General features: G+C 32.1%; 1 protein-coding gene across 5 annotated transcripts in view; it reads left to right on the top strand.

The window, feature by feature from the left end:
• The window catches only part of LOC140434783 (neuroligin-4, Y-linked-like), a 140386-nt gene that overhangs the window by 44986 nt on the left and 72492 nt on the right, over window positions 1-22908 (top strand). For all 5 annotated transcript variants that reach the window (XM_072523293.1, XM_072523292.1, XM_072523289.1 and 2 more), the window contains exon 3: window positions 21399-21551. In XM_072523293.1, the coding sequence (XP_072379394.1) occupies window positions 21399-21551 (153 nt within the window). The remainder of the gene's footprint in view (window positions 1-21398; window positions 21552-22908) is intronic.

The raw sequence follows: 22908 nt of genomic DNA, 5'->3' as shown, positions 1-22908 counted from the left end.
ACATCTTCGACCATCCTTAAACTTCCCTCTCGGCAGTAACCATCAGGTCTGGTCATCAAAATTTTCTCACTATTACCGGGTATTGTTACGTCACAAGTAGTTATTAAGCTGATAACATCTTCTTTGTCGTCATGAAACGGCAACTCTTCACCACTGATCTCGAGAACTCCATCTTTGACATTCAATACAGCCCCAACTTTCCTTAGTAAATCCATCCCCAATATGAACTCATCGGAGATCTCTGCAATTAATACTGTATGTTTTACTGTGGTCTGGCCAATGGATACTGACATATTAGCCTCGCCATATGTATTAATTATCTCACCAGTTGCTGTTCTAAGCTTGACTGTTGCAGGCAATAATTTAAGATGGCCTCGTACTACTTCTGGCCGTGTAATAGTTCTCGTTGCACCTGTATCTACCAAAAACGATCTACATTTATTATTGATACGACCCTCTATGTACAAGCTATGAATTCCACCTGAGGACGTAATGTTCACAGTTACTATGGGGGCTGTGTTTCTCGAGGTCGGCAGTTGCCCCTTGTTGTCGACCCGTTCTAGTTTTCCGACTGTTGTATCATTTTCTTGCAATTACGGCGAATATGACCTACGTCACCGCAATTCCAACATCTGGGCTCGCGTCTCTTCGGCATCGTGTTACGAACTACTTTTCGTACCATTTCTTCCAGACGTTCATCGTTTGGTTCGTCGCCTTCTTCGATGGTTCTTACTCGATGGCTCCGTGAAGTTTGACTAGCTGTTTCATGTTCCAAGGCAATAGCGAGCGCTTCATCCAGAACTTTTGGTCTTGCTAGTCGTAAAGCTTTCTGTAATTCACTTTCTTTTAACCCATTGACGAAGGTATCTACAGCAATTTCTTCCAAAATGTTGTCTGGTACTTCCGGATAAGCCAACCGCACTATACGAGCAACATCTGCTTCAAACTCTTGTAAATTTTCACTTGCTCGTTGAATTCTACTTCTTAGTTGCGCCTTGTAGACTTGTTGTAGATGGGCATCTCCGTAACGTTTGTCTAGTCGAGTGAACAAGGTCTGGTAACATTTTTCTTGACCCTTAGGAATCGATCTTAGGATATCTGCAGCATCACCTCGTAAAGCAGCAGTCAAGGAAACAGCTTTTTCTTGTTCTGTCCAATGATTGGCTGTCACAATAGCTTCAAATTGTCTAAGGTATATGGACCAAGAAGACTTTCCATCAAATGGTGGCAATTTGAATCTCATATTATGTGTCGTTTCGTCTCTAGGTAATTCTTCTTTCACTACCGGATCTAAGGCTACTGCATTAACTGGTGGTAGCACTTTTGTATTGGTTATCATGCTCTCTAATTGTTTGATCTTCTCTTCTACTTTATCAAATGTTCTTGAGACTTCTTCAAATTTCTCATTGTTTTGATTACATACTTCTTTAATTATTTGAGAAGTCTCGTCGAATCTTCTAGCAACATTTTCGAATTTCTCTTCATTTTGTTTAGCTGCTTCTTTAATAATTTGAGACGTTTCATCGAATCTTTTGGAAACGTTCTCGAATTTATCATCATTTTTTTTAGAAGATTCTTCTATCATTTGAGACGTTTCATCGAATCTTTTGGAAACATTCTCGAATTTATCATCATTTTTTTTAGAAGATTCTTCTATCATTTGAGACGTTTCATTGAATCTTTCATCATTTTTTTTAGAAGATTCTTCTATCATTTGCGACGTTTCATCGAATCTTTTGGAAACATTCTCGAATTTTCCATCAATTATTTTAGTTAAAACGGCTTCGTCTGCTGACTGGAACTGGAATGTCTCTGGGTCTTCTCCATTCTTGTTGAGAACAGTCTTTAGTCGTTCTTGGAGTGTCTTCTTGGACCCACTGCAGTCTTCATCGCGTTCTTCTAGTTGCTCACGCAACTGTTTTACTGAAAGTTCTACTAGCAGCATCTTTGGTCAGGCACACACGTACTTTTTAAATGTTCTTTTATATAAAGATCACTACGCGGATGTTCCCGACGAATAATACTTTTCAAAAGTTCAAAAGTCTTTTTCAAAAATCACTGCTGAATTTATTTGCAAATCTCACACCGGACACCAACTGTAGCGAGATTAAATAAAACGAGCGGTTCGAATTTATATACATATATTTATTTATAAGTTTACAGTTCGGTACTCTCTTATCAACTAAGCTCACTCCTAACAACGTTACATATATATAATAAAGTTACTTTTCGAGAACATTCTGGCGTTGTCCCACCTCTAATTGTCTCCCGTCCGAAAGACGGGCGCTATTGACAAGCCGATTCTTACGTTTTCTAGATTCGTCCTTCTAAGAATTATGACGTATCGGAGATGGGCTATTTCGTTACAATATGATATATATATATATATATATATATATATATATATATATATATATATATATATATATATATATATATATATATATATGTATATATATATATATATATATGTATATATATATATAAAAGTAAGAAAAAAGAAGTACTTGTGACTCGTTTGGAAAAAATATATAAATATGTTTTGGATGGGTTGGAGACAATAAAAGGGGTTGTTTTGTAAGTATTTTTTATCTCGAGCTTTCAATAATTGTGTTTACAATCATTTTTAAGAGCTGCTAAAAAATACAAAATATCTTACAAAGTGGAACTAGCAAAAAAATATTAACTCACCAAATAAAATTAGTTTGCAAAAAGAGAAATCAAACGATTTCTGCCGAGCGAAACCGAATTCAAATTTTTACCACTGTGTTTCCTAAAATTTACGAAACAAACAGCAGTGAGTAAATTTAAATACCTGGGATCGTGGCTTTTTGAGGACTGGGCATCGGACAGGGAAGTAAAATGTCGAATTGAGCAAGCTCGACAAGCTTTCGTAAAATTCAAGAAGGTACTGACTTGTTCAGAATTCGATCTTCAACTGAGACTAAGGTTTACTAAGTGCTACGTGTGATCAGTGCTGCTATTTGGCGTAGGGGGCTGGACACTCAAAACGAGGAATATAAACAGATTAGAAGCTTTCGAAATGTGGCTCTATCGCCGTATCCTAAAAATACCATGGACAGCGAAAATCACAAATATAGATGTCCTTAAAAGAATAAACCAAGAACGCCAACTTTTCGAAACCATCAAGAAAAGGAAAACGGCGTATCTAGGTCACATAATGCGAAATGAAAAATACCAGTTCCTCCAACTTATAATCGAGGGTAAAATTGAAGGCAAGAGAGGAATAGGACACAAGAAAATGTCCTGGCTCCGAAACATAAGGCAATGGACAGGGATTAACGACATACAATCTCTGATACACATTGCAAGAAATAGAGAATTAATGGAAAATGTGATCGCTAACATCCATTAGTGGATTTACATCAGAAGAAGAAGAAGAAACAGCTGGATAAATTACTCGGCAAGGGAATCTAAAATTGCATTCCACATGCCGTTCATCCTGGTCAAAATTCGTAGTGAATTAAGTTTCTTGTACTCCAAACGAAGTAAGTAATAAAACATAATGATGGTATTAGATTTTTGTTTTGATACAGGGCAGCGACAACCGCTGATACGTATTTCGACCTCTTTAGGTCTCGTCAGAACGGTATAGCCACTGCTCTGTGAAAAATTAGTTTGGTTGATAAACTTAATAAACTTATGCTGCGGAATTTACATCAGCAATGCTACATTTTAAGAAAAACAGGTGAAGCATATATGTAGTGCTAATCTGTGAAGTGAAAATCCTTTCGATTAGTAAGAAATAAAAAATAAAAATAAAACTAATTTTATTTGGTGTTAATATTTTTTTGCTAGTTCCACTTTGTAAGATATTTTGTATCTTTTAGCACCTCTTGAAAATGATTGTAAACAAAATTAAAAGCTCGAGATAAAAAATAGGCAAAAGACATGTGGTAATGGTATATGTAAATAAAAAATATGTGAAAAAACTTAAGTAAAAAACATTAATTTCTAGAGAACCAAAAAGATCATATGATGCACTTCCAATAGTATATAATTATTTAAATTTGATTTTAACTTTAGGTAACATTATTAAAATTGAATTATAGATATTTAAAAAACATTATATAATGAAGTTACCACTCTTAAGCTTCCCAGTCGCTGTCGGTGAAATGCGAATGAAAAGTGAATGAAATATATATATATATATATATATATATATATATATATATATATATATATATATATTAAGTAAACCTATGTTTATTTTAAGTGAAACAGCAGGGTTTAGTTATTTTTAGTTATTTAAAGTTTTAGGTTGTATGACTGTTTAAGTTTTATTGACATTGACATATTGTGAATTGTATGGTACAATTGTCAAATTACTTAATGGCGTAAGAAATAGCATTGTTCTTGATTCTCTTTTTAGGTTTGTATATTTGTTAAGTTATGTTAGTTATGTTATTATTGTTAATCATTTATATTGTAGAATTTTAACGATAATAAACTCTTTTTAGACGAATTCAAACTGCTATCTCTTCACATGAATAAGGGTATGATATTACACTTATAAATCAAGAACTTAAGCTGATAAAAACAAATATAGTGATAACTATAAATTTCCAAGCCGTTATTTGGACAAAACGATATTTAAGAATGAATTTTACATCAATGAGAATTTGCATGGCTATAGAAGCAAACAGTAGTGATAGTAAGAAAAATGTATATAAATTTAAGTGGCTGCAGCCAACAGGGTCCCGTTTTTATTATGAAATCCCCTTTGAAAAACAACTTCAAATTGATCATTCTGAACTATTTCATCTGAAAAAAGTGAAGAATATGTTAGCATCTATGAAAACAAGAGGATCCTTTAGAATATGTACTATAGCATTAGAAGACAATTTGAAGAAGATTTATTTTGATTCAGATGGTGATGTGGTTTATCAAAGTGAGTACTTACAACAGACCTTATTACCAGTGTATGAGAAGATAGAAACAACTGAACAATTTCCATCATTTGCTGAGTTGCTCCAGAAATTTAATGACACAAATTTACCTAAAGTTGAAAAGAAGAATTTAAAAAAAATAAAAGATGATTTTGTACTAAGAAATTTTGATGGAAATAATGTTCCAACGAAGTCATGGCTCAAGACCTTCGAATCAGAATGTTTGCGATGTGAGGTGGTTGCTGATGAAGACAAGATTTTGATTCTACGTTTGTTTCTTGATGGAATAGCAAAAGAATGGTTTGAATCAAAAATAATAACATTAGGCTTAGATAACAGTTTTGAGGTATGGAAAATTAATTTTTTAGATAGTTTTTGTGAAACAGGTTGGCATAATCATAGGCAAGCTTATTCTTTTAGGTATATAGGTGGTAGTATTGTTGATTATGCGTTTCGAAAAGAAAATTTATTGCTAAATATAAAGAATGATTTTCCCATTGATATTCTAATTGATTTAATTGTAACAAATTTGCCAATTTATATACAAGATAATATTAATAGAGCTGACGTTACAACAATGGAAAAATTGGTAGGGGAATTACGAAAATTGGAAAGTTTAGTTATAAAAAAGAAGAATAAATTGGAGACAAAACCAAATTTTTATCAAAAAACTACTATAATACCAGAAGAACAGAAAACTACTTGTCAATATTGTGATAAAAAAGGATTCCCTGGGAGGTTTCATCCAGAGGCAATATGCCGTTTAAAGCAAAAAGATAAAAAGGTAACAAAAGAAAACAAATCAAATGATATTAAATATATTAATAATATTGCTATACAGGAGATATTAAATGAAACAGTAACTGAACAAAAAAACTAGATTTGCTGCCATTGATCAAATTAAAAGTATTCCTAAATAATAAAGAATTATGTGGAGTTTATGACCCAGGCTCAAATGTTACTCTTCTGAATTCGAAGGTGGCAAGAAAGTTAGGATTAGATATTCAAGAAGATAGGAATATGTTTAAAACGATAAATGGCAGAACAAATTTTACAGGAAAACTAATTGCAAAACTGAAAATTAATAAAATTGAGAAAAATATTAATCTTTTTGTAATTAATGATGAATATTTTGAGTACGATATTCTACTCGGATTAGATTCCATTTTAAATTTTCAAATGAAACAAGATTTTGATTTAGAAATTTATCAAAGATTATACGGAAAAATTGAAGAAAAAATCGAAAAATTTAATTATAATATTAATATTACAGAATACTCCATAAACTTTAATGAGGGAATTCCCACAGAACTTTTTGAAGCAAAATTAGAACATTTATTGCCATATCAGAAAAATAAAATAGAAATATTACTAAATAAATATGACAATATTTTTGCAAAACATAAATTTGACATTGGGCAGGTTCAAAATAATGAAGCTCAAATTAAACTTTTAGAACATAAATTTGTTGCAAAAAGGCCCTATAGATGCTCGATAGAAGACCAAAAAGAGATAGAATTTCAAATAGGACAATTATTAAAAGCAAATTTAATAGAAGAGTCATCTTCACCTTTTGCAGCACCTGTTACATTGGCTTTTAAAAAAGATGAAGGATCTAAAACAAGATTGTGCATTGACTTTCGTGAGTTAAACAAACTAATTATTCCTGAGCCCCAACCTTTTCCTTTAATTGACGAGATTTTGACCAAAACAAGGAATGCTAGGTTCTTTACTACTTTAGATATAAATTCTGCTTTTTGGTGTATTCCAGTTCGGATAAAAGATAAATACAAGACAGCGTTTGTTACCCAAAGTGGTCATTGGCAATGGAAATGCTTACCTTTTGGGCTTAAAACATCTCCCGCAATATTTCAAAGAATTTTAAGTAATATTATCAAGAAGCATAATTTAAATTCATTTTGTATAAACTACATAGATGACATTTTAATATTTTCATTATCATTTGAAGAACACTTAGACCATATAGAAAGACTTATGAAAGCAATTATTGAAGAGGGATTTAGGCTCAAACTTCTAAAATGTAATTTTGCAAGAGAAGAGGTTAAATATTTGGGACACATTGTGGGAAACAATTCAGTTCGTCCGTTACATGATAATTTAATATCGATCAGAGACTTTCCAGCACCAGACACGAAAAAAAAAGTACGACAGTTTTTGGGAAAAGTAAATTTTTACCACAAATATATAAAAGATTCAGCTAGGTTATTAGAGCCACTACATAATTTACTTAGAAAAGATATCAAATTCCACTGGTCTTTAAGCTGCCAAACAGCTTTTGATAGGGCAAAGAATATCCTCTGTTCTGAACCTATACTAGCCATTTTTAACCCAAATGCTCCTACAACTATATATACAGATGCTAGTGTTCTAGGAATTGGTGCGGTTCTGAAACAAAAACAAAGAGATGGAGAAATGAAACCCGTAGCATACTTTTCAAAAAAATTAAACAAATATCAAAAAAATAAAAAGGCTATTTTTTTAGAATGCCTGGCAATTAAAGAAGCAATAAAATTTTGGCAATACTGGCTAATGGGAAGAAAATTTCTCGTTATTACTGATCATAAACCCCTTGAGGGAAGAGAACTTCGTACAAGACCAGATGAAGAATTAGGAGATATGACACATTTTCTTTCACAATTTGACTTCGACATTAAATATGAACCTGGAAAAGAAAATGTAGAAGCAGACTGCCTTTCTAGAAACCCAGTTTTGGAAAATGTGAAAAATGCAGAAACATTCATAAGAACAGTAAACCTAGTCACATTAACTGAGATAAAACAAGACCAAAATAATAATCGACAAGTTATAGATACAACGAGAGGAACAATTTTGAACCAAGATATATTTTATAAATTAAGGAAGAATGAAAAAAAAATAATTTTATCCAAAGATTTTGGAAAAGAGTTAATAACAAAAGTTCACAAATTTTATGGTCATATTTGTGCTGGTAAAGTAACAAACAAAATTAGAAATTTTTACTACATTAAGAATATAGATTCACTAGCAAAGGATATCTGTCAAAAATGCGAGATCTGCTGTAAAAATAAAACAAGAATCGGTCCAAAATATGGTCTTTTGTCACAATTGGGTCCAGCAAAAGAACCTTTTGAGATAATGTCCTTAGATACAATAGGAGGATTTGGTGGCAATCGTTCGACAAAAAAATACCTCCACTTACTTGTAGATCACTTCACCAGATATGCGTTTGCAGTTACTTCTAAAAATCAGACCACAGATGATTTCATAAAATTAATCGCCAAAATTCAAGATAAACACCCCATAAAAACATTATTAACAGATCAGTATCCAGGAATTAATTCCAAGCTATTTAGAAATCATATGAAACATTTAAATATTCAATTAATTTTTACAGCAGTAGACTGTCCATTCTCGAATGGATTAAATGAAAGACTTAATCAGACCTTAGTTAACAGAATAAGATGTAAACAAAATGAAACTAGAATTCGAGCATGGACAAAAATAGCTGAGGAATGTATAGAGGAATACAATAAAACAGATCATTCTGTAACCGGATATAGCCCAGAATATTTGCTTTTTGGAAAACCAGATCCGATTGTTCCCGAGGAACTGTGTGAGACAACAAATGTATCAAAAGATAAAGAAATAGCCTATAAAAATTCGGTACGACATCATGAATATAATAAAAAACTGTATGACAAAAATAGAAAATCCTATGAATTTAAAGAGGGAGATTGGGCATATGTAGAAAATAAATCAAAACTAAATAGAAAAAAACTTGACGAAGTAAGAGTAGGTCCATTTCAAATAAAAAAACAAATTTCAAATACATTATATGAAGTAGATATTGGATACAAAAAGAATGATATGAATTATTTCCATATTTCAAAATTGATGCCTTGTGATAAACCATATACTTAGACGGTTTATCATACCTTTTTGGTAGGGGGATGTAAAAGTAAACCTATGTTTATTTTAAGTGAAACAGCAGGGTTTAGTTATTTTTAGTTATTTAAAGTTTTAGGTTGTATGACTGTTTAAGTTTTATTGACATTGACATATTGTGAATTGTATGGTACAATTGTCAAATTACTTAATGGAGTAAGAAATAGCATTGTTCTTGATTCTCTTTTTAGGTTTGTATATTTGTTAAGTTATGTTAGTTATGTTATTATTGTTAATCATTTATATTGTAGAATTTTAACGATAATAAACTCTTTTTAGACGAATTCAAACTGCTATCTCTTCACATGAATAAGGGTATGATATTACACTTATATATATATATATATATATATATATATATATATATATATATATATATATATATATATATATATATATATATATATATATATATATATATTGTTGTGATCTGCTTTATGATGTTTTATTATTAATTAACACTAATTCAATTAATCCAATTATTTAATTAATTAATTCACTAATTTATGCAAAATCATACAAATCAATTACTATTAAAAATTCTCAGGGTGCCTTCTTAATTTTACTTTAATCAGTTTACTTTATATATCTCTTCTAGTGGGTTCAGTATCTCCTAGTTGCTCCTAATCGGGATAGAACAGGTAACGGAACTAACATTAAAACAACATAAATATGCACACAAATTATTATTTATTTTCAATAAGCAATACGATGAATATTAATAAATAACTTTTGTGGGCAATTATCTTTCCCAACAAACTCCTATACTCTAAATTTAATTTTAATTACAAACTATCTATTGATCTGTTTTTTTATAATAATATCCACAAAAAAATTGACCATATAAAATATAATTTATTCACAAAAAAAATAACTCTTTGAAACTTGGAATCTTAGTTCGTATGTTTATATTTGATTTTATCTTTAGAATATCTTAGAGGTTTTCTTTCATTCAAATTATTTGACTGACCTTTACTTTTTTACACCAATGATGTCTCCTTTCGATCAAACCACAGTTCCTTCCTTGATTGATTATGTCCGGCTACCATCAAATCTTTCCCGTTCTCAGCATCGATCCAAACCGCATACCAGCAAACTACTCCTCCAAAAACACAAGCCCAAGCCTCTTTTGACCGGTACTCTTTATTCACAAATTCTCCTTTCTTTCTCAATTGTATCTCGTGGACTATGCAGACTCAAAAGAGGTATTAATCTTCTCGATTTTGATCTGCTCTCAGCTTCCACCTTTTTCACTAACACACGAAAACACTGGTACTCAGATTGACTACACGAAAAACACGTCTTCTCTTCTGGTCTGCCGGTAACATAATAATCTTTTCAATCTCCCCAGACAACCTTCCCAAACTCTCTCATCCCCCATCATTCCTTTTTAACCAATCATAAGCATTCATCTTTCCCACTAATTTTCGATTTAGAAAATTTCCAACATAATATTTAAAACAAATAATCTACTTTCACTCAAATTACTTTTCAGAAACCATTAACAATTTTGCCTTTTTCAACCGAAATAAGCTTCCAAATTCTTGTTATCTCATATCTAAATCTAATTCTTATTTACTTTCGAAAAATGTCCACCGCAAAATACAATTACAAAGTTTATTCCTTAAATATATAATTATACGGGTCCATTGTCCTTTTACTATTCACTTCACGTCTTTCACGGAACAATGTTTTCTATTATGGTCTATTACAAATAAGTACAGGGTTGTATTTTAACTTATATGCCCGCGGTATATTAAAATAATAAAAAAAATTCTTTATTCTATTTCTGATTGATAAACTGATCCATAACAACATATATATATATATATATATATATATATATATATATATATATATATATATATATATATATAGTTTGTAGTATGTAGTTACATTGGGTTTTTCGATTAACCTTGGGTAAGCCTTTACGTGTCAAGTTCAAAGCTACCATACATTTCAATCCTTATAAAAAACTTTTTTTTTGCACATAGTAACAAAAAACACCACTATGTTACTAGCAAAGTTTTTTAATATTCTAACTCTACAATTCTAAGTTACGGTAAGATCAATAATGTTTTAATAGATAATTATATGGTAGCTAATTATAATTTATTCTCTTTCAGCCCTGAAGAAGCCAAATTAATTCTCTTTGGCGAAAACGTTCGGCGAAACAATTGATACACATTAGAGTATTTCTTGCAGATTTCCCCAATATTTAAGAGTTTACTATATATATATATATATATATATATATATATATATATATATATATATATATATATATATTATATTATTATAAAATTAATTTTCTAAGCGCATATCTTTGAAATTATATCCGTTAGGTCCCTAGTATTATACTTTTTTGGAATCAGCTTATTTTTATCAATCTAAAAATGTCCTGAAATACAGGGTGTTACCTTTAAAGAAAGGGCCGATGACGTTATCACTGTAATGTGTATCACCTTGTATAATGAAATTTTATTGTAAAATGTAGGACATTAAATTTAAAAATTGACTTGTTTTAGATTTTTTTAAAAAGGCTTATCATTTATAGGAAATATCGAATTTATTCCATACTTTACGGATACACTGTACATATACATATATATATATATATATATATATATATATATATATATATATATATATATATATATATATCAGAATTATTTGATGATGATAGAACTAATATTATCCAATTCTACCAAAATTTTACCGACAGCCCAGAAATTATGAAATCAGAGGTAGAACACGTTATAAAAAATGCTAAAATTAGACAAACTTGTGGTCCCGATGACACACCAACTGAGTTACTCAAGCTAATAGATGAAGATAACACAAAAGTAGTAGTAAAACGTTTTAATGCAATATATAACTGTGGAGTAATTCCCAGAGACTGGCTCAAGTCCATCTTTGTTGCAATACCTAAAAACACACAATGCTAGAAAACACTGAGAATATCGATTAATTAGCCTAATAAGCCACACTCTTAAGATTTTCCTAAGAATAATCCACAACCCCCTTTCTCTCTCTCCAATGGCGCTACAGCCCAAATCGGGATTTGGCTTCCTCCAAACTATGCCTCCAACCTTTACGGTCCCGCACCGATCTTCTCCAGGTTCTCACGTCTAGCAAATTTTGCGCGTCCGCTGCCACTTCATTATTCCAACTTTTCCGTGGCCTTTATTTTGGTCTTGCGCCCTGCATTTTACTATCTAGGGCTCTTTTCGGCAATCTTTCTGTCTCCATTCTTACTACATGACCAGCCCAGCTAAGTCTCTGAAGTTTAACGAATTCTGAGATCGGTGTTACTTTGAACAGTTGGTAGAGTTCATGGTTGTACCTGGATCTTCATATTCCATTTTCGTTAATAGGTCCAAATATCTTTCTTAGGACTTTTCTTTTGAAGACTTCCAGTTTTCTTTTTGTCTCATCGCCCATGTCTCGCATGCATAACATACTATTGGTCTGATAGTAGTTTTGTAGACCCTGATTTTCGATCTCCAGTGTTGTTTTTGGAGCGGAACACATGATCGAGTGAAAAATAAGCTTTGTTTCCCTTTACTATTCTCCTTTGGATTTCTGGTTCTTCTGTTCCATTAGTCTTTAATGCAGCTCGTAACAGAGTTAGACTCAAATGAGAAAAATATCTCTTCTTCTTCTTCAAGTGCCATCTCCGCGGCGGAGGTCGGCAATCATCATAGCTATTCGGACTTTTGAGACGGCTGCTCTGAAAACTTCATTTGATGTACATCCGTACCACTCTCTCAGGTTGCGCAGCCATGACATTCTACGCCTCCTATGTGTAATATATATATATATATATATATATATCGAGAAAAGGAGTTCGGCCGTCAGTCCAAAATAAACTAAGGTACACTCGAAGAGTGGTGGGTTTTTCGGTCAAAGTGGAGAACTAAAAGACAAAGAAGGTGGCTACTTCATTTATTTATTGAAGTAGCCACCTTTTTTGTCTTTTATTGTCCACTTTGACCGAAAAACCCACCACTCTTCGAGTGTACCTTAATATAGAATATATATCTAAAAATATCTCGAAGATACCCAATTAGGTTTTAGAACTGCTATGAGGACTAGAAAGGCACTTTTTTAGCTAAATATCCTGTTTAAAAAATGTCGTAATCAAATAAAAAATGTATTTTCATGATTGGTGGACTTCCAAAAGGCAGTCGATAAAATACAACTTGTAAAATTAGTTCAGATGCTAAAGAATATAGAAATAGATGACAACTGAGATTACTATACCGACGAAATCTTCATACAACGCAGAGTCATATAAGGTTACATTTTGTTTCCAACATATTTACTCGGGTCAGTTATTTAAAAAGGCACTTAAGAGGCAGTAATATAGAATAAAAATCAACGGGAAACTGCTTAATGTAATTAGATACGTAGACGATACAAAATATTCTGCCTGATTATATTCACGAAGTAGGCGAGAAAATGGACATTAAAATAAACTCAAACAAAACCAAGTTTATCTTTAGTCGTAACCCACATCCAGATGCAGAGCTTAAATTAAATGGAGTCCAAGTTGAAAAAGTTTACAAGATTACATATTTTGAAACTGTCAGAACGGATCCAGACATAGATATAAAACAACGCAAAATAGCAATGACTAAAACCACTTTTATGAAAATAAAGACATAACTTTGGAACAATTATCTCAGTTTAAAACTAAGACAAAGAATAGTAGTAGTGTAGAAGTGTGGACACAAAAAGTATCAAGCATGAACAGACTTGAAGTTACCTTGTACAGCAAGAAAAACTAATGAGGAAGTTCTAAAGAGGGTCAATATATCCTCCTTATCTGATTCTACTTCCATAGTAGATCCCTGTGATCCTTTACTATCTTCTTATTTCCGTCAATATTTGTTTTGATTCAATCATTTTATCTCTCCTTCTACCTACTGTCTCTTCAACATCCCCTTCCAAAACTCTGCCTTGCCTTTTTTTTCATACCTCGGCAGCGTTGCAAGTTGCATGTGTAAAGTTATACCCATTCAATATGTATTAATTTTTTTATTTTTGTTCTGATTAAATTACATTTAAAATATTGTTGTAAACATATTATGCAAATTCCAGCTTGTAATTTCAATAAATATATATTATTTATTAAAAATAAAATTACAACTTCATATCCAGCGTTCTTTTATGCCTGATCATCTTGACATGTTCAGCATATTAATTAAACAAAAACATATTAAAAATAATAATAATTTTTAGTAAAAATAAACATGAATGTATATGGTTTAAAAGTTTAGCATCGATGAACGTTTTACGAAAGGTTTACACTAATATTTGAAGACGTATAACAAAATTTAATCAGAAATAAAATTAAGATTAAGTTTAAAATAAGCTCTAATGAAATTGCTCTCTACATTTTGAAATGTCAATGGAATAGAAGAATAAAAGTACTGCAATTTTAAATAAATCACCTTGCCAACATACGGAGAATATTTCTGAACGCTTGAAAATTTACTAAAATAGCTTTGAAGTCATATTAGTAAAATTTGAAGCTTTGAATGAAAATTAAAAGGAAAAAGTCGGCTTCTTTTTAAAATTGTTCCGATTTAATTAAACTGTTGTATTATGATACCTTTATACTACTTTCAAGCTTATTTAATTTAATTCAATGGAGGAATTGCCCCACGAACCTTTGAACGATATACTTTTTTAGATACATCCTCTTTTAGAGGATGAAAATTAAATCAAAAAAAAGAATTGCGTAGCTATTAAATAAAAAATAGTAAAAAATACACTTTAAATCATAGTCTTAATACACAATAAAAAATATAGAAAAATTGAGCTGTTCATCACAATTTATCAATCAATGTTTTATTTTAGGGGCCGCTACTTTTAATAGATCATTTAATTATAAATAACAACATTAAATTGATTGGACTTGCTGATGTTCACGTTTTTTGTCGTTGAAAAAAAAAATACGGGCTAACCTTGTTTTTGTCATAACTCCCTTAGGATTGTTGATGAGGACTTTTTCAGCAAAAAAAATTAATAAAGAAATTTTCAAGCACCACAAAAAAGATTTTATGAGTTTTCCACAAAAAAAAATGCATTCGTTTCTTCATATTTTAAGTTGAAACTTTCAATTTTGTTATTTGACAAAGCTTTTTGTTAAAAAAATTGCATTTTTACTTGCGTAAGTAGAAATGTATTGACTTTCAGAAAAAAATGTATAGAACAAAAGTTGTTTAAAATGGGTTAGTTTATTTAATCCCAGTATTATTTTGCATGAGAAGGGATGACATCCCCTAGGGTAAAAGTACTCTACGGTAAAGGGTCACCTTTAAAGTAGAGAATAAGTAGAACCTATATCCAAATTTTGGTACAAATCTGCGCAGGCTCAAAAAATTATACAGTTACGCGCTATTTTACCTTCAGTAACTGAACTAATAGGCATGGAAATGTATAAATCTCGTAATACCGAGATTAAAGAATTAAAGATGACAAGAGACAAGAGACAAGATGAAAAGATTGCAAAAGGTCAAAAAAAAATTATTTACTCAGGGGTCAGCGCAAATGACAAAAGCAAAAGCAGTAACTTCTAATAAAATGAACAAAGCAAATAGACTTGCAGAAAAACTTAATACGGAACTTCTAAAATCAAGAATTATAATGTCTAGAAAAACTAAGGAGAGGCTATAAAGAAAAGTAATTATAGGTAATAGAGCTACATTACCTCGTTAGAAGAGGCGGAGACAAGGTCTTAATGAATTCACTAGTTGAGACAACCTAGTTTTCATTCAGCTGAGTTTTGTCGTTCAATTAGGAACAAAATACACGATTGATTAAAGATAGTAGATTCAGAACGAATTATCTTATGATGAAATATCTATCTTTTTATTAAATAATATTGTTGCAGTTTGTCATGTAAGGTATTAACCACGTGGGTTGTACCATTTTAAATCCACAATTGACTGAGGTGGTCAACCTTAGCTATAGTATCTCTTCTTTACCACCAAAAAGGCAATCATGGAGATCTGTACCTTGACAAGCTCTTCTCAGAGGTAGTTCGGCTAATCTCTAAGACAAACAACGGTAGCAAGAACTAGCGCAGGGCAGATTAAACATAACAATTTAAACAAACATATTTTATGAAATAAATTGTTAGACTTGCCTATATGTTACAGCAAGTCCTGTACAAGATGGCTGTACCAGATGGCCTAAAATACAGAATGACTAAAGGTATAAACAAAAATTAAATGGCTGAATTCTCGAAGCCAAAAAGATGGATGACGTCTTAACATTAAAGAAAAATGTTAATACTTAACTTGCCATGCTTTTTTCGATATATGGCTGCTCAATGGAAAGTTGATAATATTACTGCGATTTCAAGTCTCCTAGTTATTTATTAAATGACGGAGCGTGGTGAGTGTTATACCACTGGTTTTATATACCTTTTGAATGCAGAATGGAGTCTGGTGGTTGATTAATTGCTAGTCCATGGATTTGGAATGAAGCCTGGTAGCGCATGATTAATTAGCAGTCCATTTCTTTTACTGGGCGAGACCCAAGTTTCAGTAAAATGAGTAGATTTATAAGAATATGCTGCTAGCTGATAGTTAGCGATGGAAAATAAACTGTTCTTTTTATAACGAAATATCGTCGCGATTACTGTATATAATTTTAGGATTATTAATTATTCAGGATTAGGAAAATAATATAAGTTTTAGGAGTTCCGCATTTTTGTTCTGCGTTTTCGGAACAAACTGTATTTGCCAAATTATATTAATGTTATATCAACAGATTAACTAACTAGAGTTTATAAACCTGTTTTTAAAGACCATAAGATAATTTTCTAGCTATCCGTAGGTTACATTTATTGACCTATACCTAATGCATTTCAATATAAAGAACGAGACCCAATTGTAAGATATTTGAATGTTTTATTTTCTTAAGTAATACAAGATAAACATCTTAGGCATGAAATACAAAAATATTTTCTTTCTTTAAGCGCAGAATAAAATTATATTTATGTTACAAATTTCGATTTTTCAAATCTAATCATTTTTCCCGCTGATAAAGGAAATGCCACTTGTCATCCTAAACACTTCTTCTTACATTAATAAACTCTTAAATTTTTAAATTCCCCAGACTACATACCAATTTCTAATTATCCAACAACCTATCTAGAGAAAACAAAAAAAAGCCATTACCGATTAAACTTCTCTTCCTATTGATATAAAACCATCTGCAATTCCTCGTGAAAAGTTTTCCAGAACCCCTCGAATATATGGCCTACCCAAAATTCACAAACCCGATATTCTTCTACGTCCTATTGTCAGTACAGACAACTGCCCTACACAACTATTGGCCAAGTACTTGGCCAAAACTTTACAACCTCTCGCCGAAAATCCTTTATTCTTCGTCAAAAGTTCCTTTAATTTTATCAAACTTCTTACACAATACCCTATCTCATCGTCAGACATTGTAGTAAGTTTCGATATCGTTTCACTCTTTACAAACATTCCTATAGACGAAACTCTATACATTCTAAAAATTAAATATCTCATTAAGCATTGTATGTCCAATACTTATTTCATCTTTCATAATCAATTCTACAGACAAATAAACGACGTTATCATAAAAACATCAATCTAAAGGTTTCACTTTTTCTTCTTCTTCTTCTTTGCGCGACTAGGGTTACTCCTGTTTGTCTGTCTCTTATTGTGTTTCAGTCGTTGTTGACTGTACATTATCTTTCCACCTTTTTGGCGGCCTTCCAACGGGTCTTCTGCTATACGGCTTGTTGTTTTTACAGATGTTCGCTAATTTATCTGGTCCAATTTTGCATTGTTCGCATATACTTCTGTTGGTTTGTCTGTCTATTAATGATATGCCCGCTATTGATCCTAATACTTTCATTTCGATATTGTTGATTTGTTGTTTCGTCTTTCTTGTATCGGTCCTTGTCTCCGTTGCATATGTTAGGATTGGTCTTACTGTTGTCTTGTATACTTTCATTTTGCTTTCCTGGTCTGATATTTGTTTCTCCATATGGTTTCTCGGAGGCAACCACTTACTCTTGCCGCTTTTGATGCTTGCCTTGTGGCCTCTGTTCTTATATCCCTGTCACTAGTGATCTCTACTCCTAGGTAATTGAATTTCATTACTTGTTCTACAATTTTGCCGTCTATTTCTAGTTTGCATCTACGCGGCTCTTTACTGATCACTATACATTAAGTTTTTTCTACTGATATTCTCATATTAAGTTTGTTTGCTGTGATATTGAAGGTGTGGAGCTGCCTTTGTAGGTTATCTTCGTTATCAGCAATTAGTACTGCATCATCGGCATAGCATAGTATTGTGATTTTATGCACTCCCATGTGGTATCCGTATCGTTTTCTTACTTCGTGAATTATTTGATTCATCACCATATTGAATAACAATGGGCTGAGCGAGTCTCCTTGGCGGATTCCTCCTTTTAGTTCTATGCATTCTGTTTCCCCTGTTGGCATTATAACTCTGGTCTTGTTGTTCTTGTTAATTTCATTAATTGTCCTTATTATCTGATGGTCTATTTGTTCAGCTTGTAATAAATTTAAGATGTCATTTCGCTTCTCCCTGTCAAAAGCACTTTTTAAATCTACAAAGCACATGTATGCTGGTTTTCCATGTTCAATAGACTACTCTATTATTTGTCTGATAATAAAAATTTCGTCTATTCTGCTGCGGTTCTTTCGGAAGCCTTGTTGTTCATCTGCCATGTTCGCTTTCTCCTCGATTTTATCTTTTATGACTGCCGTTAACAATTTTAATGTGCTATTCACCAGACTAATGCCTCTATAATTTTCAGGATTTCTCGAGTCTCCCTTTTTAAGTATCGGTAGCAGAAGACTTTCCTTCCATTCCGCTGGTACTACTTCGGTATATATTATTTCGACGAATAATTTTAGCAGCCATTTGCGTAGTGTTGTTCCTCCATATTTTAGCAGTTCATTGTTTATCTTATGAGGACCAGGTGCTTTTCTGTTTTTTAATTTTTTTTATTCGTTCTTGTAGCTCTTCTTCTGATATTAGTACTCTATTGTGAGTTTTGTTAATGATTCTTTCTCTGTTCTCTTCTTCTCCTTCTCCATATAATTTCGTGAAATGCTCAGTCCATTATTTCACCGTAATGTTATCTATGCGTACAAATTCATTCATTTCTGTTTTTTGTCTCATCATCTTCCACACCTTTTTCTGGAATCCATAGAGGTCGTATTCCATATCTTTGGTAAATTTCTCCCAGTGTTCTTTTTTGATGTTATCTATTCCTTGGTTTACTCTATTCCTGATTCTCACGTAGTCTTCTCGTGCCTCCGGTGTCTTCACTCCTTTGTATTTTAGGAAAGCTCGTTTCTTTTCATTTGCTAGTGCTTTTACCCTTTTGTCGTACCATGGTGTTTTGTATTCCCGTTTATTTCTGTTAACTTTTCTTTTACCTAAAGCTTCTTCCGCTAATTGTAGGATACATTTTTTAATAATTTTCCAGGTTTCTTCTATATTCTTTTTAGTCTCTAGGTTATAGCTGTTTGGCTTTTCTGTTAGTCTGTTTCTATACAAGTTTTGTATCCCTTCTTCTTCTAAGCTTTCTATGTTTAACTTTTCTTTTACGTTTGTATTTCGCTTACCTTGTGTGGTGATTGCTATATTTATTTTTCTTAGTACCAGGCCATGGTCGGATCCTACATTGACGGAAGATAGAGTGCGCACATCTATTATATTCTTGGGGTGTATTTGTCTGCTTGTTATAATGTACTCAATCATAGAGTTACGTCCTCTTGTATCTGACCAGGTGATCTTATGTTGTATTGGGTGGTCAAAGTATGTGTTGTTCATTCGGAGGTTATTCATTAAACAAAGTTCTAGAAGTCTTTCTCCGTTGTCGTTGAGCGTTTCTTCGTTAAATCTTTGTGTAACTCCAGACACAGGTAGGTTTCCTACTGTGGCGTTTAGGTCGCAGAGAATTATTGTTTTACTACCGGCTATTGTGGTGTCCGGTAGATCTTGGATCTGTCCATAAAAAGCATCTTTGTCTTCCTTGATTTTGCTGTTATCTCTGGTGCATATACGGGGATAATATTAAGTATCGTCTGGTAAAGTTTAAGGCAAACCAGCATCATGTGTTGATGTATCTATTTTCTTGAATATTGTTACTATATTTATTGTGCATTAAGAGGCTTACTCCTGGCTGAGCTCGTTTGCTTTTATCTACTCCGCTGTACAGGAATATAAATTTGTTTCTATTGGCACTTCCTTTCCCTTTCTTTTTTGTTTCGTTAAGGGCACATGTATCAATTTTATGGAGCTCCAATTCCTGCACAACTTCCTGTTTCCGTTGGTTCCACGATGCGATGTTCCAAGTGCCAATTCGTAGATTATTTGGTTTTTTTGTCCTTTTTCTTGCGTGGTTCATCATCTGCGTATCCGTCCAATGCCGAGGCTTCTGTTCGGTTTTCTGAGTATTGATTTTTTTGATAGTAAGTAGGCTACTAACCTTGCTCATCAACCCCCTTTTCAGAGGACCATTTTTTCCGTCCTCGTCAGCCCTGACCCTGCCTTCCATTGGGGTTGGTTACCCAATCTCCAGCAAGGTTTCTCAGGTTTTTCAGGATTCACTCGTGCGGCCCAAGCCGCACTTAGTGGAGGTGAGGATAGAGATTGAGTAGGAGAGGCTAGAGAATGCTAACTGAAAATAGCATCTTATATTGCGTTTCACTACCCCTTTGAACCCCTTCTTTCACTTTTGGTTTCACTTCTAGTTTGAAAAAGCCCTCATTCAAAACGGTTAACGTTAAAATAATATCAAGTATCCACTGACATCAATGTTTCACTCAATCTCAACCCAAAGACTCAGATCTTCATCATAGGAAAGCTTTTCTTCCTTAAATCAAACATGTCACTGACAAAATCGACAAAATTCTTAAATCAAGAGGAATAAAGCCAATATTTAGCCCCCAACAAAAACTTTCACCTCTTGTCCGATTAATCAAAGACAACATTCCAAATGAAAAACAAAGCGTTTATAAAATTCCTTGTACAGACTGCCCCCGATATTATATAGGTTAAACACATCGTAGATCCAAAATCGGAAGCCTTGAAGAAGATATCAGAGAGTATGTCAAAAGCTCGGCGCAGTGATAATCGACGCGGTTCAGCTTTATTTTAGCTTAGTTCTAAAAAAAAATGTAGCACGATCACTATTACTTTTTTTTTTTTTAATTTTAGCTCTTTTAATTAGCTCTTATTTTGATTTAAATTATAAGTATTGTATTTGTTAATTTGTGTAATATTAAATGAATTTCAATGAATGCAATCGATTTCATTTAATGTATTTTCTTTGGTTCATTAAGTTTAACTGTGTTTTTTCGACTTTTGCTATTAACTGTTATTAAATTTAAATTTTATAACAAAATCAGCATTTTGAGTTCGTAACAGGAATCTCATATTGTTAATTTTGTTTAAAAGCTAAATATTAAGTAACTTTATTATAATAATTTCATAATTATTTAATTTCAGAACATGAGATTACTTCAAGAAAATATCCTGTAATGGTATACATTCATGGAGAATCATTTGAATGGAACTCAGGAAATCCTTATGACGGAACAGTTCTTGCTGCATATGGTAATGTTATAGTAGTAACTCTTAACTTCCGTTTAGGGATATTGGGTAAGTTTTGTTTCCATATTTATTTGTTTTATTGTCATATATGTACATAAGATAGCATATATACATTAATTAGGGAGTATTATATATTAGTTCCAATAAACAGAAAAATACGCTGAAATATGGGATAGTGTATTTATATGACTATCTTTAAATAATATTGGCATAGGATTATTAGATAGATACAAACATCGTCCGACTGACTTTAAATATTCAGGGTTATAAAGTTTATATTTATCATTACAATTATAATTACTGTTTATTTTTTTTTAATTAAATAAAATATATTTAATATTTTTTATAGTTTTTCCATACATTTCTGAACCACTTCCTTGCATTTAGTTCTGTCCCAGGCCTTTTCTTTCCAATTCTCAATATTACTTTTTTGTAATTTTTCATACGCTGTGCTTCCATCTTTTTCTTAGTCTACCTTCCCTTCTCTCTTGTGTTGGCTTTCGTGAGAATACCATTTCCTGAATTCTTTCCTTTTTCATTCTTTCAATGATTACTTCTTGACTTCTGTCGTAATTTTTGGCATGGTATAATTTTCTTCATATAATTCTTTAAAGTATTGACTAAATCTTATTCATTGACCATCTATTTTCATACCTCTGTATATTGATCTTTGAATTTTCCTTTTCCATCTTTCTAAAATGTCTATTTCTGATTTCTGAAGTATCCTTATTTTGCATGCATATTATGCAGCTGTAGAGCTGATAACAGTTTTGTAAATTCTAATTTTTGTTTTAGACATACTTTTTGTTTCCTTTTGCCATTCTTGCCTTTACCTCCCGTTCCTCATGTCCCTTTTCATCTATTTTTAGACCTAAGTAAAAAATTTCTAAAATTCTGTTAAACATGCATGTATTTTCTCCATCTACTTATAATGTGAAAGTATCAAATTATATACAAGCAGCACAGCCCGAAGATCAGGACCCTTAAGCTAGTGGGGACACATGAGCGGAATCCAATGTAACCTACGTAATATTTTTTCACCCATTTTTCACTAATTTATTACCACCCTAATTATTTTTCACCACCAAACCAACCTTAAGGGGAGCGATTCTGCTGGCTTAAGGTTCAAGCTAGCAGACTTCAAAAAAAAAACTTTTTGTTGATGGCATATTTTTTCACCCATTTTTCACTAATTTATTACTACCCTAATAATTTTTCACCACCAAACCACCCTTAATGGGAACGATTCTGCTGGCTTAAGGTTCAAGCTAGCAGAATTCAAAAAAAAACTTTTTGTTGATGGCATATTTTTTCACTAATTTATTACCACCCTAATATTTTTTCACCATCAAACCACCCTTAAGGGAAGCGATTCTGCTGGCTTACGGTTCAAGCTAGCAGAATT

The sequence above is a fragment of the Diabrotica undecimpunctata genome, chromosome 2 (genome assembly GCF_040954645.1).
Source record: "Diabrotica undecimpunctata isolate CICGRU chromosome 2, icDiaUnde3, whole genome shotgun sequence".
NCBI lineage: Eukaryota > Metazoa > Arthropoda > Insecta > Coleoptera > Chrysomelidae > Diabrotica > Diabrotica undecimpunctata.
This window is presented reverse-complemented; position numbering and strand designations above follow the sequence as displayed.